The sequence below is a fragment of the Centroberyx affinis genome, unplaced genomic scaffold (genome assembly GCF_046629955.1).
Source record: "Centroberyx affinis isolate AG114_WGS23_722 - 3 ecotype Tasmania unplaced genomic scaffold, CSIRO-AGI_Caff_v1 ptg000287l_1, whole genome shotgun sequence".
Classification (NCBI taxonomy): Eukaryota; Metazoa; Chordata; class Actinopteri; order Beryciformes; family Berycidae; genus Centroberyx; species Centroberyx affinis.
This window is the reverse complement of record NW_027278966.1, coordinates 422,610-446,257: the sequence shown is the minus strand read 5'-3', so window position 1 is coordinate 446,257 and position 23,648 is coordinate 422,610. Positions and strand designations below refer to the sequence as shown.

Sequence of the window (23,648 nt, the reverse complement as noted above, 5' to 3'; positions counted from 1 at the left end):
GCGTGTTTGGTTTTTCATCCACCGTGCCCACCACGACTGCTGAACAGCCCTCGAGCAAAGCGCTGAGCCCCGAATTGCTCCAAGGACGCTGCACTGCTGGCGACTCTGCTCTCTGTTTTCTTTGATGAAATGCTTGTGTGTGCCGGGGCTATGTGTGTTTGTACCTGGGAGGGAAGGGTATGTGGAAAAATGAATGCTGTGAATTTGCAGTAGAGTAATGTTCACCTCCTTGTTCTTCCTCATCCTGTGTAGCGTTGTGTAGTATTGTTGCTGCTGACCTGAAATATTTTTCCTGGCTTTAGTCTAACTCCTAATTATCCCTCAGAGGGCTTGGGAATATCATAATTCTATTTCTAGGCTGGCTTGCTTTTGCCAACTTGCCTGCCAAACCCGTAACAGTTAAACAAAATCCATGCAGCAGGCTACAACAGTGCATCCACACTGCCAACTGAATAAGCCGGCCTACATGACACACAAGCCTTCCATTGGCGAATCCTCAACCAGGCAAACATATGCCTTTATTTACAGTGATCACGAGCGTCATTAAGCGTAGCTATTAGCCAGCCAGCGCAGTAAATGGCAGTGATCCCGCATGCCCATTGGCTGAGGGACCTCGTTAAGGGTTTTGATTGGTTTGACGAGGACCCCCTGTGTGTGTGTGTGTTGGCGGGGGTGACAGATAGAAACACAGCCGGACCAGCTGGCTGAAAATCACCGCAATCTGCTGCCTAGTTTGGCTGGCACGAGTGCACACACACACGCACACGCTCTCGCACGCCCACACACACACACGAACGTACACACGCAAAACACGCATACATTAGCTAAAGACTTAAGTACATTAAATTATTTACAACACATTATACCTAAAGACTGCAATGAAGTGCTGTAGACGACCACAACAAAACAGAACACAACAGAATAGATGCATGCAAAGCTCCGATAGTCACAAAGCGCATCAGGAATAAAGGATAAACATCATTTTGTAAAATTAAAAAGAGACAGACAGTTACTTTGGAGCAACCGGATGACGCATGACCATGTAACCTTGACGGACAGTCAGACACAGACGAAGGCAGGCAGGCAAACAGACAGATAATGTGCAACGGGGCCCAAACAGTGGAAATACACACTTCTCTTCCTTCCCAGGGTGAAGCCACCGGTGTGTGTGCCCTCTCCCTCTCTCTCTCTGTGGGGAGACACTCTGATGGATTTCTCTTTAGGGAGAGGAGGAGAGGCACGCCATTCGCAGGTCATTAAAATAATTTATTGCAATTCTCAATATTCTCTTAATTAAAATTCACTTATCGCAGTTGGGGACTTGAGGGCAGGGCCATTAAGGAGACTGCTCTCGAGTGAATGTATGGGAACGTGTGTAAGTGTGTGTGTGTGTGTTGATACAAACAGCTGTGAGCGTATGCGTATATACAGTATGCATCCATGTGTTTATGCATACCATACTTAACAGCCATGGGCTCTTAATCACTAGTATTTCTTATTAAGCCACGCTGCAAGGCACTTCATTTAGACAATGTTAAGCGCCATCATGGGGCCTTCGCTTAACCCTCTTCTAACAGCAAAGGGACTAAAAATACCACATATTCATTACCATTAGCAATGCTTTTCTGAGTACTGATCCAACACATTACTTTTAATAAACATTACAGACTTGAACAATTAGCTTGGGGTCACTGCACAAAGATGATTGCATTTTTTTTCTCCATTACACAGATGGAACATCCTTCTATGTGCAGGAAAGGCAGGAATCCAAGTTGCATTACTATGATTTCTGACATGGTGCATGAGAGCTTAGCAATGGGGAAAGGGTTATTTTTTGAATTTAGAAAGTTGTGTCATTACTGAAATCACTGGTTACCACTTGTATTATTTTTCACATCCTAACACTTGTCTTTAAAGTCACTTATTTTTATTTTTCATCCTATTATTGATCCTATTATTGTTTACTATTACATTGCTTTAATCCTCTAACCCCTCTTGTGGTCCAGCCCTTCTTGTTTTTACTTGAATAATTTATTTTAAGTACAATGTTTGCTTTCATTTGTTTGTTAAAGCACTTCATTTTGAAAAAGTAATATACAAATAAACCATATTTTTTAGCTGTGATGTGACGCTATGGGAATATTTGTTCACATCAAACAAAATCAAACTTAATGAACCAACCGAGCAGTAAAAGAGACAGTGGATCAGTATCAGGAAATCAAAGCGGCTGTGGGCAACGGATTCAGCTGCTTTTCGTTAGAAACTAATTTCAGTGTGAACAGCTCCAAGCATCCGTTCATGGTTGAACTTTTAAAAATCAACTTGGCATAGGCTTGAACTTGCTGCCTTTGGTGTTGTGAGAATTGATTCACCATCTGATGACCGGACACAACCACAGCTATCCTTTTTACACAGCTGTGGTGGAAGAAGTATAGAAATTCTTCACTGAAGTAAAAGTAGAAACACTTTCTGATAAGAGTGATTTGGTATTGCATTGACTTTTTCAGCTTGTTAGCCAATTTTCTGTGTCTTAACATATGCCTATTCATTATTATTATTATTTATTCACTTTTGAATGATCCCTCCCCATGTTTTCCCCCACCCCAACATCCTGTTTCAACCGGAAATATGTCACATTACGGAAGTAAGACGCTCTCAAAATGAAATCATTCATGTTTTCTTTAAAAACCTCAACTCTTCAAGTGCCCTTCTCAGTCCACTTTTCAGCAGCATCATCATGTTTCCACAGATTCCGATGCCGTGTCAGAGGCTCTTCGGCTCAGTCTTACACTCTCTGTATAAACAGAGGCTGCAGCGAACCAAAAGACGCCGCAGGCAAACGTTCAGCTGCAATTTCAGTCATAAAAGCCCTCAACGGGTTTTGTTCGATGCAATGGCTTAACACTGGGAGCAGATACTGGGAGCCGGAACCTGACTCTCTCTCTCTCTCTCTCTCTCTCTCTGTCGCACACACACACACCAACTCCGCACGAACACACACAGGGCTTGCGGGTGTGTGTGTGTATACCACTGTAGCCATGTGTCAGCTCCAGCTGCCTTCAGGCTCTCTGGGAGTTTTGGGGAAGCGCCCGGGTTGCCAAGGACCTCGGAGCCTACTGTATTGTATCCCGGCTACAGTTGCTATGGCATCTGTATTGTTGTGCTGCCAGTGGCGATAAATGTATGCATGTTTCCCGCCGAGAATGATCCCGGGGAGGGCGGAGTCATTAGCTTAACGAGCATTTCTCACATGACGGCGTGAGAGCACACACACACAAATGCACAGATACACACAAGAACACACACAGAGAGACACAGTCAAGAATGCACACTGATGCGCGCAGATAAACACACACACACACACACGCACACACACACACACACACAGTGGTTTGTAATTACCACCTCTTTACTCCTGGTAGCAATTAGAATATAAACAGTCAACTAGAACATTTTGTCTTTTTGTGCTCCAATGTCTGTGTGATCCTGCTTGTGTGTGTGTGTGTGTGTGTGTGTGTGTGTGTGTGTGTGTGTGTGTCTGTGTGTGTATGTAATATATGAGAAAGAGAGGAATAAAAAGAAAGCGAGATTACTGAAGATGCAGTGTAAGGCCTCAGTAGCTGCTGTTTGTTTATACTAACAAGCCGAGGAAGTTTAACATCACTCTCCACTCTGAAATGTTGTACCTGCTTCCCCCGTTGATCGAGCAAATAAACTCAAAGCCCACTTGAATTAATTTGTACGACTGCCCCAAGTCAAACGACCCGTGAGGTAATCCAATTGTTCAGTTTGTTTACTTGTTAAAGACTGTTATTTTAAACCCCTGCCCCAAGTGAAATAACCTTAGGGGCAATGCAATTGTTCACTTTGTCTACTTATTAAGAGCGTTTGCACTCCAAAATTCTCCAAAATCCCAGCTGAGCAAGCAATTAACCTGCTTGAATACATTAAATATGAGATTTGTATGACAGCCTCAAGTCAAACATCCTGTGGGATAATAATTCAATAGCTCAGTACTGTATGTCTTACTAGTGATCAGTTTAAAAACATTAGCATAATCCTCTGTTATTTATGTGAAATGTATAATTATTATTACAGAAAACAGCCCACCAGCAATCATTTATGTGATAGTTTAATTAATTAGTTTAATTATTTCATACCTGGATACAGAGGATCTATTGAATTACTGCTCATGTTATGCAAATGAAGAATTCTATTCCCCAACGCTAGAGATCTATCTTGGAAAAAAACAATTACTTGAAGTTCATCATTGGAGAGAATCCATTCCAGTGAAAAGTGTTTACAATTTATCAACCAAGGACTTAATTTACCTTCATTAACATTTTTTTTAGGACTTAATTTACCTTCTATCTATTCATAGTATTCCCATGATGTCACATGTATTTCCAATAGGGTGCTTTACTACATACACAGCTCATTGCCTGTGGCTATCCTTTGATTATGATCACCTGTTAATTTATTACAATCACCTGTTATTTTCCTACCAAGATGCTTGTGTGGTGATGTAACAGAATACTATGAAAAGACCTTATTCCCACAGCTGCCATTTTGAACTTATTACACACTTGGGGTGGGAAAATCTACACAGAAGAGCAAGTACAGCTCAGTTGTGTCCTGTTGTACCCAGATGCACATCATACAAACGCAGGGAATCAGACAGACATGTATCATTTAACGGATTCCCCACTGAAAACCCCATTAGAAACAAATGGATCTCAAGAATCCGGAGGGATATATTTTAAGGCAATATATTTGGCCCACTATAGCTAGCTACATTAATCTAGTAACCAGCTAACTAGCTAGTAAGCTGACTTCCCTTCCCTGATTCAAGCAGTCACTGTAGCTGTTGTTCCTGAGATTGCCAGCTAATTTTATAACTCTAAGGTCTGAAGTCCTGTGTTGATATGTCTTTTTATATGCCAATCTTCAAGGTAGAGTTTCCCAAACCTAAATGACGTAAATTCAAAATGGCTACGTAGAAATAAGGTCAAGAAAAGAGTCAATTTGTTTTCATTTTGTGCTACCAATCATTTTGTAAGAGTGGGTGACATTTTGTCAAATGCAGATTATGTTGTTTTGGAACAAAACTCTTGCAATGTTCCACCAAAGTGAAATATCGCTTCAGGAGTATTTTACCTGTGAGGTTTTTCACCTGCTTGCCCTTGTTGATAAAAAAAAAAACGCAGACCAAAATCAGTTTTAAATTACATTACACAAGTATACATTACACAAGTATACAATGGTGTCAAACAACCTGAGGGCTAATTAAATTCTTTAGCTTGTCTACTTCTCTACTACTCCTGGCTTGTTGATCAAGCAGGAGAAATTAAAGCTGGCTTTAATCAACAGTGACTGGCCACAACAGAAACAAAGCCTCCACCACTGCTAACACATTTGGGGTAAAAATTTTGAATGAGTGGTTTTATCATAATAAAGCTTCCAAATAAGAAGAGTCTTGGAGCTGAGTGATATGTAAAGATGCATAGAGTGATATGTCAGTCTATTGATTGTGTCTTGTCCCTTCCCTCTGTCAGGTCCTGTTGTTCCTGCACCATGCTGTGTCAGTATGTACTGTCCTGTGACACTTAAGTTGATACATCCCAGCAGCAATGCCACCAAGACAAATTCCTGTACATTTAGCAAATTCAGTAATATTGATCCTGACTTGTGAGCCTGGATCAATTCTAGGCAGACAGTAATGGCATCTGTTAGGCACACATTGCTCATTGCTAACGGCGGTAAACATCCATGAAAGAAAAATTTAAAACTGCTGACTTTCGGTATTGGTCTAGAATTATGTTGAAATTAATTGGACTGTGATGTGCTCCTCCTAATGCTTTGCGCTCTTGGTCTCTTTCTAATGTGATTTGTTTGCCTTTAAGCCCTTCAGCCCCTGCCTGTGCAGTGGGCACCCCTGTGTCCTAAAACAACGCACACAGCAGCCCATGCTGACAAGCGCCTAAGCAACTTTGGCATCAAGTCCAAGGCCCCGTAATGAACTTAATTCTAGCTTGAGGACATGTAAACAAGTCAACTAACAGACTACCAGAGCCTGCGGCTACAAAACTGGCCAGCCAACTGAGACCGGCTCATTAAGACAAAATTCTGATTGATCTACTCTGCTGCATGGGTCAAATTAAATCTAATGGAGTAAACTAAGCAAGACAACTACCACACTTGAAGTCTAAGGTCTCTAATCAGCCTTGATCTATCCTGCGGACCTGTACAAAATCAATAAATAGAAACGCATTTGAATCAGACTGTTGAAGCCAAGGGTTTATTTGACAATGACATGCAGGTTACTTTATTAAATCAAATATATTGTGCTCATTTCATTACATAAAACAAAATAATGATGATTGATGTGGATTGCTGCCTCTGTAAAAAATAAACCTGAGAATAAAGTAAGTAAGGCTGCTATTCGGCTTCAAATCCAAGGTCTCTTCTTATCTTTCATCTAGCCCGTGGACATTATTAAAATCAATTGATAGAATACAACAGATGATGAATGTCTCCGAGGATGGGAGCCAGCACTCAGTTTTCACTAAGCCATAAAGTTTGATCGCTCTCACGCACCAGGATCCAAAAAGGAGCACAGCCCTGGGTTGTTTTTGGAAATCTGCCTCATGGCAACGGCACTCGCATGTTTCAGTGAGCCCCAGTCTCAGTTCAGGACCGCAGTACAAGTATATCTCCTCTCTCCAATGTTGATGTTTTTCATTGGTTTAGTTGAGCTGAAAGTTTTACACAGCCCTTTATGTGCTTAGTCGGTTTCACGGTCTATTAAAAACCCATTGTAAGGTTTTACAAAAGGCACAGGTGTCACTGTCATCACCTTGTTTCTCAGCTCTTACAAAACTGTATGCAAGGCTTTCATTCACAGCAATAATGTCGTCTAGTGTGGCGTAATGTGGAGGGCTTGGCACTAACACTGACATGACTAGGGGCGAGGGTGGAGATTACTAATGACAAATTCTCGTTACTGTTATTGAGTAGCTTTTTCATGTCATTGTACTTTTTTGAGTATTTTTTAAAATCAGTAATTTTACTTTACTACTACTACTTAAATATGTTTGACTGAAGTACTTAATTTTATCACCTACATTTTAAATCAGCTTTACTTTACTTTGGAAAAGAAGTTAAAGAAGAAGTTATTAAAAGAATCTAGTTTGAACTCTGTCCTCTCAATCTTTTAGATTTGCATAGAAACGGTCACATCTCACAATGTTCTCTTTTGTAAAAGGGAACAGTTTAAATTAGCTACTAATTACTTTTACTTAGTAGATTTTTACACCAGTAATTTTACCTCTACTTAAGTTGAATTTCAGCAACAAACAGCAACAGTGCTTCTACTTGTGTAAGATATTTTGGGACTGTTTCCAGCCCTGTTGAGGGGTTCAACACTGAGGCCACACTCAACACATTTAGTAGCCTACAAAACACTCACGGCTCTGTCGGGGGCTTCGGATAAAAGCGTCCGCCAAATGGCAGATGACTTTGTACTTCAAGTCAAAAGAATAGTTTGTTTTGTGATTTTAATTTTAATGTCAAGATGCAAACTGTGTCAAAGCGGATGTAGGTTTGAAGTCAGCACCAGAATGCTGACTCCCCACTGTGCAGCAGCCTAATGGTAAAACAGATATTCCCCGGGGGGAATGAGAGAGAGAAGAAATGGTTGATGAGGGGACAAAGATATCACACAGGCACACAAAATGAAGGAGAGGGAGAAAAGTTATTTATATGGTGTTATCTCTCCTCTCTCTGTCTCTCCTCTCAGTCTTATGTAACTTTAAAATGGTCCCTGCCTGATTTGGAGGCGTGGAGGGTGCAGCGGAGGCTCTGGAATATAATCTATTTGCTAATTATAAACCAAGGCTAAAGCACGACCAAGCCGCCGCTCGACTGAGCTCAGGGCTATACCCAGAGGCTGGGGAAGAATTAGCATAGTCTACATACACACACACACACACAAAGCAGGGGGATGTAGATACGGTAATACACAGACACACTCACACTCACACACAGAGCCTCGGTGATTAGACCCGCCCTGGATGCGAACAGCAATTAACTGCAATCAGAACCCTGTCCCTCTCCTCCCCAGCCCTCCCACCTTCTCTCTTTATGTCTCTCATCCCTCGCTCTTTCATCTGCGTGTCAACCCTAACACTTGTTTCTTCCTTGATTATTCTAAAGGGGATCCCCTTGGCGTTGTGAATATTAGTTGCTTTTCTTTTCTTAACCGCACACGTGTCATATTACATGAGCGAGAGTTTCAGCTGGACCTTCAGTTTCCCTTGCCACAAGCTGCTGTAGGAATTCCTGCCAATGACATTTTTAAAATGTAACGGTATAGGTGCTTTAGGTGATGGTAAACGTTAGGCCAGGCTTTTCAAGAAATACCTCACATCAGCCTCTCTCCACTGAATCACATCCTCTCTCCCACATCTTTCTCCTCTGCTCACGCTCATAAAAATCCTAAAAATCCCCTTTTTTGTTTCCTTTCCCAGCACTTCCCTCTCCTATGATCGTTCTATGACCACAGCAATATTATCAAGGCACTGTGGCTCTAATCCCTGCACTCCTTATTATTGGATGCTTGTAATGTTGCCGATCAAGAAATTGAAGCGTATTCTACTGTAGCATTCTCAGCCAGTTGCCCTGGATGAAGAGTCAGCTAAACGCCTGGAATGTAAATGTGAAAATTCGACAGTGACAGGACAGACAAGAGAGAGAAAGAGAGGGAGGGGGATAAGGCATTTTGTGGAGCGTTGGTATTGGAGGCACAGTTACAATCCATGTGCCTTAGCTCACTGAGCCACCAAGACGCCCTGCACCCCTTTTTGGAAGCTCCTTGTGGTACGACTTGTGTGAATATTCACACATTCACACCCGTCTATAGCGATAACACATCTTGGCTACTTTTCAACATGCCTTAAAGATGTGCTAAGTAGGCTTAAGACACCATTTACAACATTGTCAGTTCCAAACCAGGTAGATGTCATTTCTCTTTCTAATCTTTCCTGTCACTCACCACGATCTACCCTCTAATAAAACAGACATAGATTAAATTATTTTAACAAAAGGGATAATGACAATGCAAGCCGTCAGTGTTATGAAAAGTGCAGATGGTTATACACAGGGCATAATTTTAGGTTTCTCTGATACAACAGCTTCAGGTAATTTCCTCAGCATGGTTACCCGAATTACAAAGGAAGGGCTTGTTGTCCAGAAACAGAAGAACAGATTTCTGACCCTGTTGCTCAATTTGTTGCCTGTTGCTGACAGTGTTGCCTAGAATGAATAATGTGACGCTTTGTTGATCCCCGCAGGGAAATCACTTGTTTTCTGGGCCCCTCCAGAGAGATCACAGTGCAGGCTCAGCTACAGAGCAGCGTTGGTGGGGATTCAGTGTCTTGCCCAAGGACACTTCAGAAGAGGGGATACTTGCTAACAAGGGGCTTGAACCCAGATCCTCCAGGTGAAGGACTCTCTCTAACCACAAGACAAACCTGCTGTCCCCCAAAACCTGCATTTATCCCAGAACTGCCTAGCTTAACACCATGTTTTTCTTGTCATCATTTTATTTGGAACTTTAAAATTGTTTAAAGAAAAGTGATTTTGTAAAAAAAAAAATAGATGTCAGTGTGCAGGACTTACTGAGTTTGAGTATGATGAAAGGTTTTCACCAATAAGATTAGCCTACCTGGAGCTCTGAGTTTTGGATGCTTCTCTCTCTTAAGCAATTAATTGTATCCTCTGTGATTTGGAAATTGCAGAATTGCAGAATTGCATATTGCCTATATAACACAAGATAACACAAGATGTATCGTAGGCATAGGGTTCTTTTGGTCTTGACGACTCCAAACAATGAGATTTCCTTCTTCTTGGATTTTTTTATAACGATTACCAGGTTAACCAATAGGCTACTACAACTCAGACCATCTATACCTGCTAACCAGCTGAGAGTCCTTAAGTTTGCAAAACACTCAAACTTTCAGAACCCCAAATCTCTCTGCCATCTCCTTGAGTGCACCAGCCTCTAGACCTCCGACACCTACAACCACCTCCCTTCCTCCACCTCTCATCTTCTTGTCTCCCCTCTATCCCCCCTTCTTCCCTCTCTCCATGCCTCCTGCCGCCCCCCCATTCCTCCATCTGTTACTCTCTTCCTCAATCCCCCCGTTTCTCAGCCTCTACACCTCTGAACCCCTCTGTCTCTTCATCCTCCTTCCCTCATGGTCCCTGTGTGACTGTGTGTGTGTGTGTGTGTGTGTTTGTGTGTGTGCTCTTCTCCCTTCCTGCCTCTGTTTCAACTTTCTCCTCTCCATCCCTCGCTCTGCCCTTCACCCATCCCTCCTGCGACTTCCCTTCTAGACCCCCCCAAACCTCTGCCCTCCTTGCTTTTTTCACATCTTCTCCCCCATTCCTCCATCTTCCTCTCCCTCCTACCTTCCTTTCAACCTTTCAACCCAACTGCCCCCTCTGCCCTCTGGCCATCTGTCTCTCTCTCTCTCTCTCCCTGTCTCGCTCTCTCTCTCTCTTCCCTGCCCTCATCTGTATTTCCTAAATCGTCTCTCCCATTCCATCTTTTCTTTTCATCAACCTCGTGACACCATTTCGGGAGCAAAAATGAAAAGAACATTGCTGACAGTGCCTTTAAAAAGAGAAAGGAGAGAGAAAGGAAGAGAAATAGAAGAGAATTGAGAGACAGGGAGAACGTGTGTGTGTGCGTGTGTGTGTGAGAGTGTGTAGAGAGCAAGGGAATATGTGCGAAAGACAAAACAAAATGGAGAGTACCAGCAAGAGCAAATAAGAGAGAATGAGAAAACAAAACAGATATGAAAAACGAGAGAAAAAAAAAAGGGAAGAGAGACAGCAAAACAAACAGAGAAAAGGAAACAAATGGGAAGAGAAAGAGGAAAATAGATTGAGAGAGAGAGAGTGAGAAAAAGAGAGGGAGAACAAATAAGAGAGGAGAGCAAATAGCAGAGAGAGAGAGAGAAGGCCGGATTAATAAGTTCTCAGTTGAAACTGAATCAGGGCAACTGTGGATCTATAACCTGCTGAGCTACGAGAAAACTGAGGTAGCAGAGAGAAGAGCATGCACAGAAAAATCAGCATTCACTCGGGTGACACACACATATGTGCACACACACACACACACACACACACACACACACACACACGAACATGCACACACACTCTGTTCCTCTCTCATACACTGAGAAAATGGCATTCACTGGGCTGGAAAACACATATGTATACTCACACACACAAACACACACTACTTTCCCATGCACAGTGAAAACAGTATCACTAGGCACAGACACTCTCTCACACATGAACATACACACACAGATACACACACACACATTCACTTTACGATGCAGAGCAAATTAAAGTGAGAGAAAGAAGGCGCTTGCACACACTCTGCCTCTTGCACACAGGAGTAGACACACACACAAAATACATACATACATACACACACACACACACACCTTAGAAATATTCTGGGAAGTGTGAAGTCATTTTAAATTCTTGGAAAGAGATCGCTGCAGTTTTTGAATCTGATATTGAAGGATGCACTACGGAAATGGAAGAAGGAGCAGGAGTGCAGAGTGGAGGTGATATCAGTCTTTGAAATTAAAACCGTTCCTCTTTTTTGCATCTTTCGCATCTCCTTGCATTTTATATAATTGATATAACTTAGATGCCTGGCTTGATATTACCATGCAGGGCATAAACTGTGAAGTAAATGCTCAGTGAATCTTGGTATATTGCATTAAGGACTTGGATAAACATACACATGGAAAGTCTCTCATGAAACCTACAGACAGAAAATATGCAATTACTTATTTGTGTGTGTGTGTGTGTGGGGGGGGGGGGGGGGAGGTATTAATCTCACCTCAAAACAAACAAACGCTGACACACACACATTCACAACACACACACAGTATAAAAATGGACATGCATGATCACGAATGGTACACAGACAAAGTCAAACAGACACGCACACACACACACACACACACACACACACACACACACACACACACACACACACACACACACACACACAGGCACATATGAGTGGTCATGCGTGAGCACGAACACCAAACGAATGCAGAAAGATGAATACACACATATAGCCTATATACTGTATATATATATGAGCGCAGTCATACCGTTTTCTCTGTGCATGGGAAAGTACAGTATATATGCGTGGACACACATTCACCCCCTGACACACACAAAAGCACATACATACATACACACATACCAATGCCCATGCATGAGAATGAACAGTACAGACATAGATCTAGATAACCAGACAAAACACACACACATACACACACACGTTTGATATCGATGCAGCAGAGAGGATCAAAGCGGAGCAGTAGTGAATCTTATTTCTTCATCATCTCTGTCCGTTTGATGGTGTTGGCCTTGTAGGTCTCGCTCTCTTTCTCTCTCTTTCTCTCTCTCTCTCTGTGTGTGAGAGACATTGAGAGTGAGTGAGTGAGGCTCATTACCAAACTCTCTCCCTCTGTATGTGTGTGTGTGTTATGCAATATGATTGTTTGCTGACTTGAGGACAAGAGCAGATCCAGCCATTGATCTAAATCATATAATCTGTCTCTCTGTCTCTCTCTCTCTCTCTGTCTCTCTCTCTCTTCACTCTGTTTTCTGTCATGGTTTTCCAAAAGATATTTTAGAACCAAACCTGCTGATCTCTTTTGATCCTCCTCCTTGTTCTTTTCTGTTGTATGTTATACTGTTTTCTGTACTGTTTATTCTATTCTTCTGCCATTTCCTATGAGGTAAAACTAAAAGTTATCTAAAACTATTGATTTACACTCTGACAAGTTGGAAATCCCAAGTAATCCAGCCACAGTGAGGATTCTGGTTCAGTCAAATAGTTTGCTGTAAAAGTCTTCTTTTCAGTTCTGTTCCATTCACAGACTTGATTTCCCACAACCGCCCCCCTCTGAACCTGCTTTTGGCACCGATCGGATTAGACGCACACACTCTGCTACTTTATCCTTACACTGCACTGCACATTCTCTGAAATCCACAACATCAACACAAATAATTTTCAAACCTCATCACCCTCAGATACAACCGACTGGCTTCAAACGGCCCGCTCAGCAGTTCAGACGCTGCACTGTAGGGAACCAGGGCGGCGTGGTGAGGAGAGAGGCCAGCGTTTAACTGGAGGACCCGGGTTCAAGTCCTGTGTCTCAGAGCAAGGCATTGAATCCCTACCTGCTGTTCTGTAGCTGACCCTGACCTCTGATTTCCCTGGAGGGGGGGGAAGCAGGGATCAATAAATCCCGGTTTGACATGACCAGCTCAGCAGTTCAGAAACCACAGTGTACAGATAGTCATAGGCCAAGTGAGTGACTGACCCAGCTGGCTTCAAACAGCCCACTCAGCAGTTTGTGACCACATTGTACCTAAAGGAATGGCAGACCTTGTTGGCTTGAAATAGCCTGTTCAGCAGTTCAGAAACTACATTGTACCAACGGTCCAATCATAAAGGGATGACTGATCCTTCTCGCTTGAAATGACCTGTTCTGTTCAATTTCAAGTTCAAGATTGTTAATTTATATAGCCCTTTATCACAAGCATGTCTCAAATGACTTTAGAGAAAGTTCAGAAACTACATTGTACCAACAGTAAAGGGATGACTGATCCTTCTAGCTTGAAACGGCCTGTTCAGAAATGACACCACACCGACAATATGACAGGAGAGCTGATACATCAATGCAACAGTAATCTTTGCAGTGAGGAACGTTTTTTGTGGATGACTTGGGCCCAACGTGACTATTAATCCAACCTGAATGATCGGTATGAGCCCTGCTGGGTGCTGTTGGCCCAGTTCCATTACAATGGGGTACAACCTGATTCTGAAAAATCCACTTTCCCTGACATGACTTTTCCTAACCCAAAAAAGGTTTTGTATGTGTAGACGCGTGTGTGTGTGTGTGTGTGTGTGTGTGTGTGTGTGTGTGTGTGATTGAGATAGACAGAGAGCAACAGCGAGTGTAAGAGAGCGAATGGGAGGGGGTCCTTAGGGATCCTCTTCTGCCAGACTCATTACAATCACCCCCCTTCCTCTGGTCTGTAGTGACCCAGAAACTCCATGTGGGTCAGATCATACACTGCACCCTCTACTCCCACTGCTGGCAGAGAGAGAGAGAGAGAGAGAGAGAGAGTTGTGTGTGTGTGTGTGTGTGTGTGTGTGTGTGTGTGTGTGTCATTTATTTCACCACCCATCCTTGCACACCCTCAACAACATATACAACTGTCTCTCTTTTTCCCCCAAGCTTCTTTCCTTTAATCTTTTTTTCTCCCTTTACCTTTCCACCTGTCAATTCCACCCTCTCTCTGTCTCTCCCTCTCTCTCTCTCTTTCTTCCTCTCTTTCTCTCTGTATCACCCAACCTCTCTCTCTCTCACAGCCAGACACAAATCCCCCAAGAAAATATCTATCATATCTATTCCTACACATTTATCTACATCACCAGCATCTCCAGAGTCCCTTTGGGGAGAAAGACACTGACTGCCTCTGCTGCCATCTACTGTTCATAAATGACATTACTCTTTCATAGTTAACAGAGCCATTGACTAAAAGAGTCGGGAGATGAAGTTTGGGTTTCACACATGTTGTTTTCAATGGCAGCTGGGTTCCCTACTCCAATGTAATTGCTAAGAAGCTGTGACTTGCTGAGAGAGACAGAGAGTAACATGCTAATAAACTTATATGGCAGGAGATGCCAAATTTGGCAATGGCAATGTTGAAGCATTGCTTTGTTAACCTCTATTCATCCAAGGAAGCTTTGTTATGCATGTACTCTAGTTTTGAGCAACACCTTGGTTCACATTCATACCTGCTACATTCACCACATAACAAATAGACCTTGCTTGTTTCATATTTTCAGTCATTTGTAGTTCTAGGGAAGGGGCAGCAACATGGAACACATAGTAAAAGCCAAACTCCATCTACGGCTTTGATTGCTAAAAGGAGTTTTTCACCACAGTGCATCTGAACCCTATTTAATCCCAGCCGTCAGTGTAATTGATTCTCCAGGTAAGATTTTATCTACAGTCTTTGGTTCATTAAACATTTAGCTGCAAATCTTTTGTTTTATTTGAATTCATGAAAAGCCCCATTCATATTACATTAAAAGAAATCCTACCAACTTGAAAACTAAATTTCCCCGATGGCTGCCCTCACTGAGGCCTGGAAAATGAGCTACACTCTTGTTTCATTTTCATCGTTTCACTGAGCTGGATTCAACACGACAGGCACATTGTACAAACTGGAATTCTGCTATACTATCCGATCAGAGAATCATCCTTTCAGAACGTATGTTGCTTGTTTGGTTAATTTTTTGTTTGTTTCATTAAATGTTTGTTTCTTTGGTTAACTGTTTCTTTGTATGTTTAGTTCTTTGTTTAGTTTTCTTTCTTTCTTTCTTTCTTTCTTTCTTTCTTTCTTTACTCTCGGCACAATGGCCATATGGTACATGTTTGGAGAAGGCTGCGTCAATATTTACTGAAAATAGTAAGCGGTAAGCAGTACAGCACAGTAAGTAGGGTTAAGTTGTCCCCAGACACTGTGGCTATATCAGCTTTGGCGGCGAAGGTTAGGATTTAAAAGGCCAAGAGGCTGATCCCAAACCAGCGCTCAGGGGCAACATCAATCCCTGAGCATTAATTAATGGTTTTGTACATGTAAACCTTCTGTGTGGGTATGCATGTGTGTGTGTGTGTGTATATACTGTATCTGTCTATGATGTGTGCAAGTGTGTATGTATCTGTCTGTGTGGTGTGTGTACATGCGCGTGTGCGAGTGTGTGTTTGGTTTGGTGTTCTTTAATTGGCCTAACCGCAGGGGGTTTCTAACCAGACCTATGTGTTAATGCCTCCCACTAACTGCACCTTCAACTCTCTATGGGTTCTTATTAGGGAGAAAGATAGTGATCAACCTGACAGTAATGGGGAGGAAAGAAAGAAAGAAAGAAAGAAAGAAAGAAAGAAAATCCACAAATGAGAAAATGCAGGCTGAAAAGTTACATACTGTAGGTGACATACTGTAGAAGCAGAGAGAAAGCGAATTAGAGAGGATGGAGAGAGAGAGAAAAAGAAGGTGGAAAACAAGACGAAAGAATGTATGTGGGGGGGAGGGAATGAGTGATAGAAAAAGAGAGAACGTGAAAGAGGAGGAGGGTCGGTTATGATTTCCTGGCTAAGCGACAGAAGTAGGGCGGGACCCTCCCCAGGGCCACAGCAGGAAGAAACAGATCAACAACAAGTGGGAAGGAGAGGGGAAAGATAAACAATACAGGGAAGGAGGAGAAGAGAAGAGAAGAGAAGAGAAGAGAAGAGAAGAGAAGAGAAGAGAAGAGAAGAGAAGAGAGAGGGTGTGTATGGTATTATATCAATCAGCGATCAAGTAGCAAAATGTATCTAAAAAAGTATTACTTATAATACTGAAATCAGCAGTATTAACACTGGGTACTTTATTCTGATTTACCAGTTTGTTTGTTTTTATATTTTAACAGATCAGATGGTCATTTCAGTCATTATGGTTCTATATAGACCCACTACCTCAGCTAAAGAACCCTTGAAGAACCTTCCTTTCTCTGTGTGTACCCACAGCGCTGCACATTAGAGAGGGGTCCTTAGGGTGTGGTCGTCCGCTGTAATGCCTGAATCTACCTGCCTGTCTGCTCCAATCAGGATTAGCGTCCACAAGCCCATGCCGAGGCAAAGCATGATGGGTAATAGCGAGGTGGTTATGGACCTGCAGGGTGTGATAATGAGACAGACAGGGCTACACATGCAGAAACACACACACACACACAGATAGATGCGTGTATACACATACACACAAACACACATTCTCGCTCCCCCACACCCGATGAAAGGTTGTCAATGTTGATAAATTTTACAATTTTAAAACCAATCTGCAAAAAAAACACAGACCCTCCCTCGGTTTCACACCCACACACACACACACACACACACGCGCACACACACAAACATACACACAGCCTAGAGTAGGGATAAATCAAGTGGGCAACATGTCATAGGCTGCCTACTTTTGTATGTTGCTGGAGGCGGCATATTATACCAAATTGCCAATCACACTCAAAAATGCAGAGCCAAGGCAAAACTTGTCTTGTTAAACATCCAGCTGAGACTCTAACAAAATGGCACCAGAAGTGTCAAGGTTGGGTTTCCAGCTTTGAATAGACATCATATTCCTACATTTATATCTTCATCTATCTATCTATCTATCTATCTATCTATCTATCTATCTATCTATCTATCTATCCATCCATCTGTCTGTCTAATGAATATGACATGAATAAACATTGTAATGAATAAGCAAATGTGTAGCCTAATGAATATGAAGTGAACAAGCCCCAGGTATAATTGGACACTATCAACATTTTTTGAGGTTTGTGTGAAATAAATGAATATCTGAGAAATATAAAAAGGTAATTGTGAGGTAAACTACCAAGAACACATCTAAAACATCAACTACTGCAATTACGGCATTGAAAGTGGCAACATGTCATCTATGTGTGATACAAATAGTAGCATTTTAACCGGTGAATTGGGCCATTAGCGGCCCTCAACATCCTAATAGCTGCCCTGACACTGCAGAATGGAAACCTGCTTTCAGTGACTTAATGTACAACCGCCTGCCTTGACATTATAATAACATGGCAGAAAATCATTTTATGTTCAGCGATCACTGTCAAAGCACTGGTCGACTACTGTGTTAGCGTCAAGCTGTGACATTGGAAATGTCTCTGTCTCCTCCCCAACTCATTCAGTTTGTCATTCATGTGGTTTGAAATGGGGCTTTAAAGCACTTGTTAATATATATATACAGTATATAGTCTATGTTAAAAGCATAGGTCTGCCTAGTTAGGCCTCCAGCACAGAGACAGACTGCTAGATTTAGCTACTGACAGAGAATCCAGTCACACAGTAAAGAGCAACCTGGGTGGTAAAATATGACAGAGAGAGAGAGGAAGAGAGAGAGAGAGAGAGAGAGACAGAGAGAGAGATTGACAAAGAGAGTGGGAGAGAGAAACAGATTCATAGACAAAGAATGTAGGAAAAGAGAGAAGAGGAGCCAAAGTCAATTGGAGAGAGGGAGGGAGAGATAGAGAAAGAGAGGGAGACAGAAACAGATTGAGAGACAAAGGATATAGAAAAAGACAGAGAGAGAGAGAGAGAGAAAGGAGGGAGCAAGAGAAAGAGAGTTGGAGGGAAAGTTGGAGGGAGGGAGGAGGAGCGAGAGGAAGAAGGAGAGATAGATTGACAGAGGACAGAAGACGAGAGAGGGAGAGAGACAGTGACAGAGTGATAAACAGGTTGTAGAAATGAGAGAGAGAAAAATAGAGGGAAGTTAGAGGGAGGGGGACAGAGAGAGAGAGAAAGAGAGAGAGAGAGAGAGAGAGAGGAGAGGGGGAGCATGGCAGCCTCCCAAACTAGGCTATCTGAAACCGCACACCAGCATCCGTCAGGCCAGCTGACCGCTATTTCCAGCATGAGATGACCCACCAGCTGCACCATGGGGGAGTGGGCGAGAGAGATAGACAGAGAAGAGAGAAAGTGAGAGAGAGAGAGAGACAGAGAGAGAGAGAGAGAGAGAGAGAGAGAGAGAGAGAGAGAGAGAGAGAGAGGGGAAGAGATGGGGAATGAGGGCTTTATTTATTTATTGAACCTTTATTTAAGCAGGCAGGTCACTCGAGGGAAAAAAACAAAAGTTATTTACACAGACAGGCTGGCAAGAGGAAACTCACCTCGAGAGGAGGAAGAGGAGGGAGGTCTCAGAGTGGCTGACTGACTGACTGTGGGTCTGTCTGTCTATCTGTCTGTCTGTGTGTCTGTCAGTCTGTCTGTCTGTCACAGTGTGCGTCTGTCCCACTGCCAGGCTGATGGACCATGCGAGGTCATTCAGTATTTACAAGCTCTATAATGGGAAATAAAGCCTCTGTGGCCTCTAACCCATCCCAACATGCTGGTAGGCATTCAGTGTCACGGTCACGCTACACAGTACACACATACACACACACACAACACATTCAGCCTGCACATTGTTAGCCCTGGGTTGGGCTAGGTAGTAAGCTAGCCTGAGGCCAATTTAGTCATTTTTCACATTGAGTTCTACTGTTAACCCTAACACAGCCGGGGCTAACCCAGCTGCAGGGCAAATCCAGCGAGCCCCGGGCTAAAGTCAGAATGTGTGTACAGTTTGTTTACTGTAATTATACCAAGCTATCAGGCTTCATTTGACACTGATATATCGATGTTTAAAGATGTAGCACCTTTAACTCATTGAATATGCAGTGCCATCCCCCAAACTCCCCAAAGACACACAAAGTAGATCTGGCAAAGTAAAAATGCATGAACAGAACAACAACAGTAATAGTGTGGAGTGGAAACCAAATACAGACACTACTCCCTTTTCAGGTCATATATATAAATATCTACCTACCAGCTCATTTACCATTACCCTTGAAATGTATGGCAAGATGAGGTGACAGACTCACCTCCCCTCCTGAAAGAGTCTAACCACCCATCAGCCTAATTCCAGTTGACATATACAGGCCTATAGTTGGGCTCACAGTGTGCCGGTTCCTGAGCTGCATTCCCATCACTCCCACCTTACCCAGTTCCTCCACTGCCACTACACCAATACTCAGCAGTCTTGGTGAAGTCTTAAGGGGGTGTTATAGTCAAAGAGAAGGAGATTGTATGAGGAAAAATAGCACATAACCCCTATTTTATATTCTATATGGTACCTGAATCAATGTGTTGCTGTGACACTGCTCAACACAGTTACTGGAAAACTTTGGGATTATTGTTGAGATGTCAATGATAAAAAGCGTACTTGACAGGCTATTTGAGCATCATGAGACAGAAAAGGCTTTAATGATATAATGGTCACCAGAACACACACACATCCGATGCATATGCTCCCTCTATCTCGCTCTCTCACACACATAAACACACCGACGCGCTGTTTCTCACACACGCGCAGAGAGGCATTTCCAGCTAGATCGATACCTAATGGTCTCCCAGACGCGCGCACACGCGCGCGCACTCACACACAAACACATTTACCCCCCACCCCCTCGCACACACTCAGAGTAGAGAAGACTTCCTCTCCTACCAGATCGACACTTGATGATCTCTCCAAACTCGTCCTCCACCGCTTCGTCGCAGTAGTCCTCGGGGCGCACAGCCTCCGCCATAGGTAACGGGGGACCGGGAATTTAAAAAAAAAAAAGTTATTTGAGTTACAGTGACCAGACAGAGGGGTTAAATCCACCAGGGGGGGGGAGACAGAGAGTGCAAATCCAGGACAAATGGCCAGAGGAGGAGAAGGAAGAGTAGGCGAGACGATCTGGACAGGAACCGAGCTCCGGTGAGAGAGAGGGGAGGACGGAGGGAGGAGGACCGGGCTGTCAGAGAGGGACAGACGGAGAGGAGCAGGTGTGCAGGGGGGTGGGGGGCTGGGTGTCGGAGCATTCCCACCTCTAAATAGGGTGCTAGGAGGTGGCTCTCCGTGGGCCCCTGTCCCGCTTGGCGGACGCCATGCGTAAAACCCGACACCCCGCGGACGCGTCAGTCAAAACTCATTTCCGCACTGGCCTCAACTTAGAGCCAGTGATGTAGTTGTAAATAAAAAGGTGAGTCAACTGTGACCTCCAGTGAGTGATCATCACGTAGCAAACAACACCAATGGCAGAAAAGCTTTAATTTAGATTATTCCCCCCCTAAAATATCCTGCACAACTAAAAATGAGTTTGAGGCTACTACTTACTTTGATGTACATGAATTTAGGTCATAGGATTTGTGTCAGCCTGAAAAGCGGGGTAAAGTCTATTCCGCAAATAAAAAAGATGGGTATACACTGAGTCTCTTATCTCCATCCCTGCTTAGTAGTGACCGCCCTCCTGTTGCTATCCGTCCCCGGTAAAGCGCTCCACTACGCTTATTGTGGTTGCATTGCACTGCCGTGACAGAGTTACTAATATTAGATCCGGTGATAGAATGAATGCATGCACTTTGGACTATACCGTTTCCCGGCTACTCAGAAGTAGGACTGGGTTTACAGTAATGGCTCCATTACGCACGGCGGAGGGCTTTTATTAGTTGGGGCTGCTACAGAGAGTTGCTATTATTAGATCCGATGATATGACGGATCCAGGCGCTTCTCTCTGGGCTACAGTCTCCCGGCTACTCGCTCGTACTGTAGGCCCGGGGGCAACGTGACGAGTGAACGAGGTATTCCAAAAACGGAAACTATCACCTCGACCCTGCTGGCATCCCAGGCAGCCGCCGTCTGGAACCTGGTGTTGTCTGGACAGGGGAGATCCAGAGTGTGTGTGGGCGAGGGGAGGAGGGGAGGGGAGGGGAGGGGTTGGGGTGGGTGTGGGTGGGCGGGTCAGACAGGGACACAGCTGTCTCACCGCTGGAGCAAGGAGACGGAGGAAGTCACCTGTCTGCCTGTCTGAAGCGCTCAGATCACACTGGTCATGGTGCGGGAGAGAGGCTCGGATGATGGTCTATTTTGAGTTTGTAGTTCAGTTATTCATCCACTTGTTGATTTGTGATGATCTAACCCAAACAAAAGTAAATGAAGACATTAACTGACTGATTGGCAACGCTCCAAGCCATAATCAGTTTCGCCTTTTACTTGATAGTCCTTTCACAGCTCCATAAGAGTTTATGATCAGTCAAACAACATTAGCTCCCCAGGTGATCCGTTAAGATCTCTATATGAACAGGTGAAAAAAAACATGTGAAATATCCCTTTAAGATCAGATGAATGGTCAGTAAATAGCCAATGATCCCTATAACACTGCTAAAAGTGCCTTAGACTGAAAATAGATTTAGAGTACCAATATTCTTGTTTAAACGTGAGATTTATATTAGACGTGCATTTTATTATCTGAAAAAATATTTACACCAAAGTAGAATACATTTTGGTTATTTTGGAGGTTTCTGGCTCTTGGATCCTCCCAGTTTGAAAGGCAGAAAGCATAACAGTAATTAGATTTGATTTGATTTGATTTGCACTTTCATTGCTGACAGGTGGCAATTGATGGTGAGATAAATTGAGAGTGAACCTCTGAATTTTGTGAACATCTATTATGGGATAATTGTTGATTTTTCCTGCTTTGATGTTCACCTTGACTTAAAATGTAAACTGACAATTCAAGACAGGATATATCCAAACTACTGACTGTATTAATTTAGCTCAAAAAGGGCTGAAAACAGCACACTTTTTGTGTTTTGTAGAACTGCCGATATTCAAACAACCTCAACATTGTGAATACATGTATTACCATCATACAGTCAGATGCTGCTTTGAGTAAATCAATGTGGGATTATCGGATTCCATCATAAAATCTTCGAAATCTTCGAAGTGATCAGTATAGTGGTATATACTGGTAATTGCCAACGGTGTCATAATAGAGAATAGGCTAATTGTGACTGACATATTCAATGTGAATATAAAACATCCAATTCTTCATTTTTGTTTCAAAATGGAGGTTATACAGCATGTCTATTGATGGAATGGGCAGAGTTACAAATCAATGAAATGAGCTGTCTGTTAGCAAAGCCAACCACCCTTAACTACTTTTTGTGTGTTTTAAAGGTCAAAGGTCAAGACTAGAGTTTAAATTGCATATCAACATAAAATACATTATACATCTATTAAATGATATAACATCCACTTGTGTACCAATAATCCTTTTGTCAGGACAGGAAATACTCACATAGCTACTGCTGTTTGGCTTTGTAGTGTTGTCACTGAGCTGTGGATAGATTTTGGCATTGTGGTTTTCAGTGGCAGCCATGTTAGCTCCATTATACCCATCCATGGCTGTTGCTAAGTAACTGATGATTCTACACCAGTTGATTTTTAGCATGTCAGTAATGTTATGGTAATTTAACTGAGAGTGTAAAACTTGTGTTTCTACCAGTTCATATCAGAGTTATTTTCACACTTTTAGATAGTTTTGAACAGCCACTCCAGAGCCGTATCATCTCTGAGGGGACAACAACTCTCCAATCAACATTTGTCAACTCCAAATAATTGTCACTGAAAAATCAACACTTATTTACACTGCAGAAATTTGCTTTTTAGCCTACTAGTCAAGTCTCAAGTTCTCAGTACTCCCAGTAACCAGTTTGAGTTCAAGTAATTCATGCTAGAACAAAATTAACAAGTACAGATCCTGTACAGGCCCACGGCGCGTGTTGAATTCCACTGGCCGTGGCCACACTGATCTGTCGGAAAATGGACATTGACGGATAGATTTCTGTCCATTGGGCTGTTTTGGAATGTCAACATGGTGGGATACAGCCTAGATTTGCTTCCTCTGTCAAGAGACTCGGGGCTAGTCAAAAAACATTCCCGGCTAAAGTCCCGGAAGCCTGATACTGATGACAGGAGCAATGCTCGGCTAGCGCGACACGTTTATTGGTTAAATTACCTATTCCACCAACGTCGCATACCACAGGTAATAATGTGACCTACCTGTGACCTACCGTTAAGGTTTGCGGGACAGAAGAAGAGAT

General features: G+C 42.9%; 1 protein-coding gene across 1 annotated transcript in view; it reads right to left on the bottom strand.

Moving 5' to 3' along the window:
• The window catches only part of LOC139640304 (dystrophin-like), a gene marked incomplete at its 3' end in the record, with an annotated part of 126,100 nt that extends 105,792 nt beyond the window's left edge, over positions 1-20,308 (bottom strand). The window contains exon 1 of the mRNA XM_071514492.1: positions 20,227-20,308. Coding sequence (XP_071370593.1) covers positions 20,227-20,308 — 82 coding nt within the window. The remainder of the gene's footprint in view (positions 1-20,226) is intronic.
• Between the last annotated feature and the right edge of the window lie 3,340 nt (positions 20,309-23,648).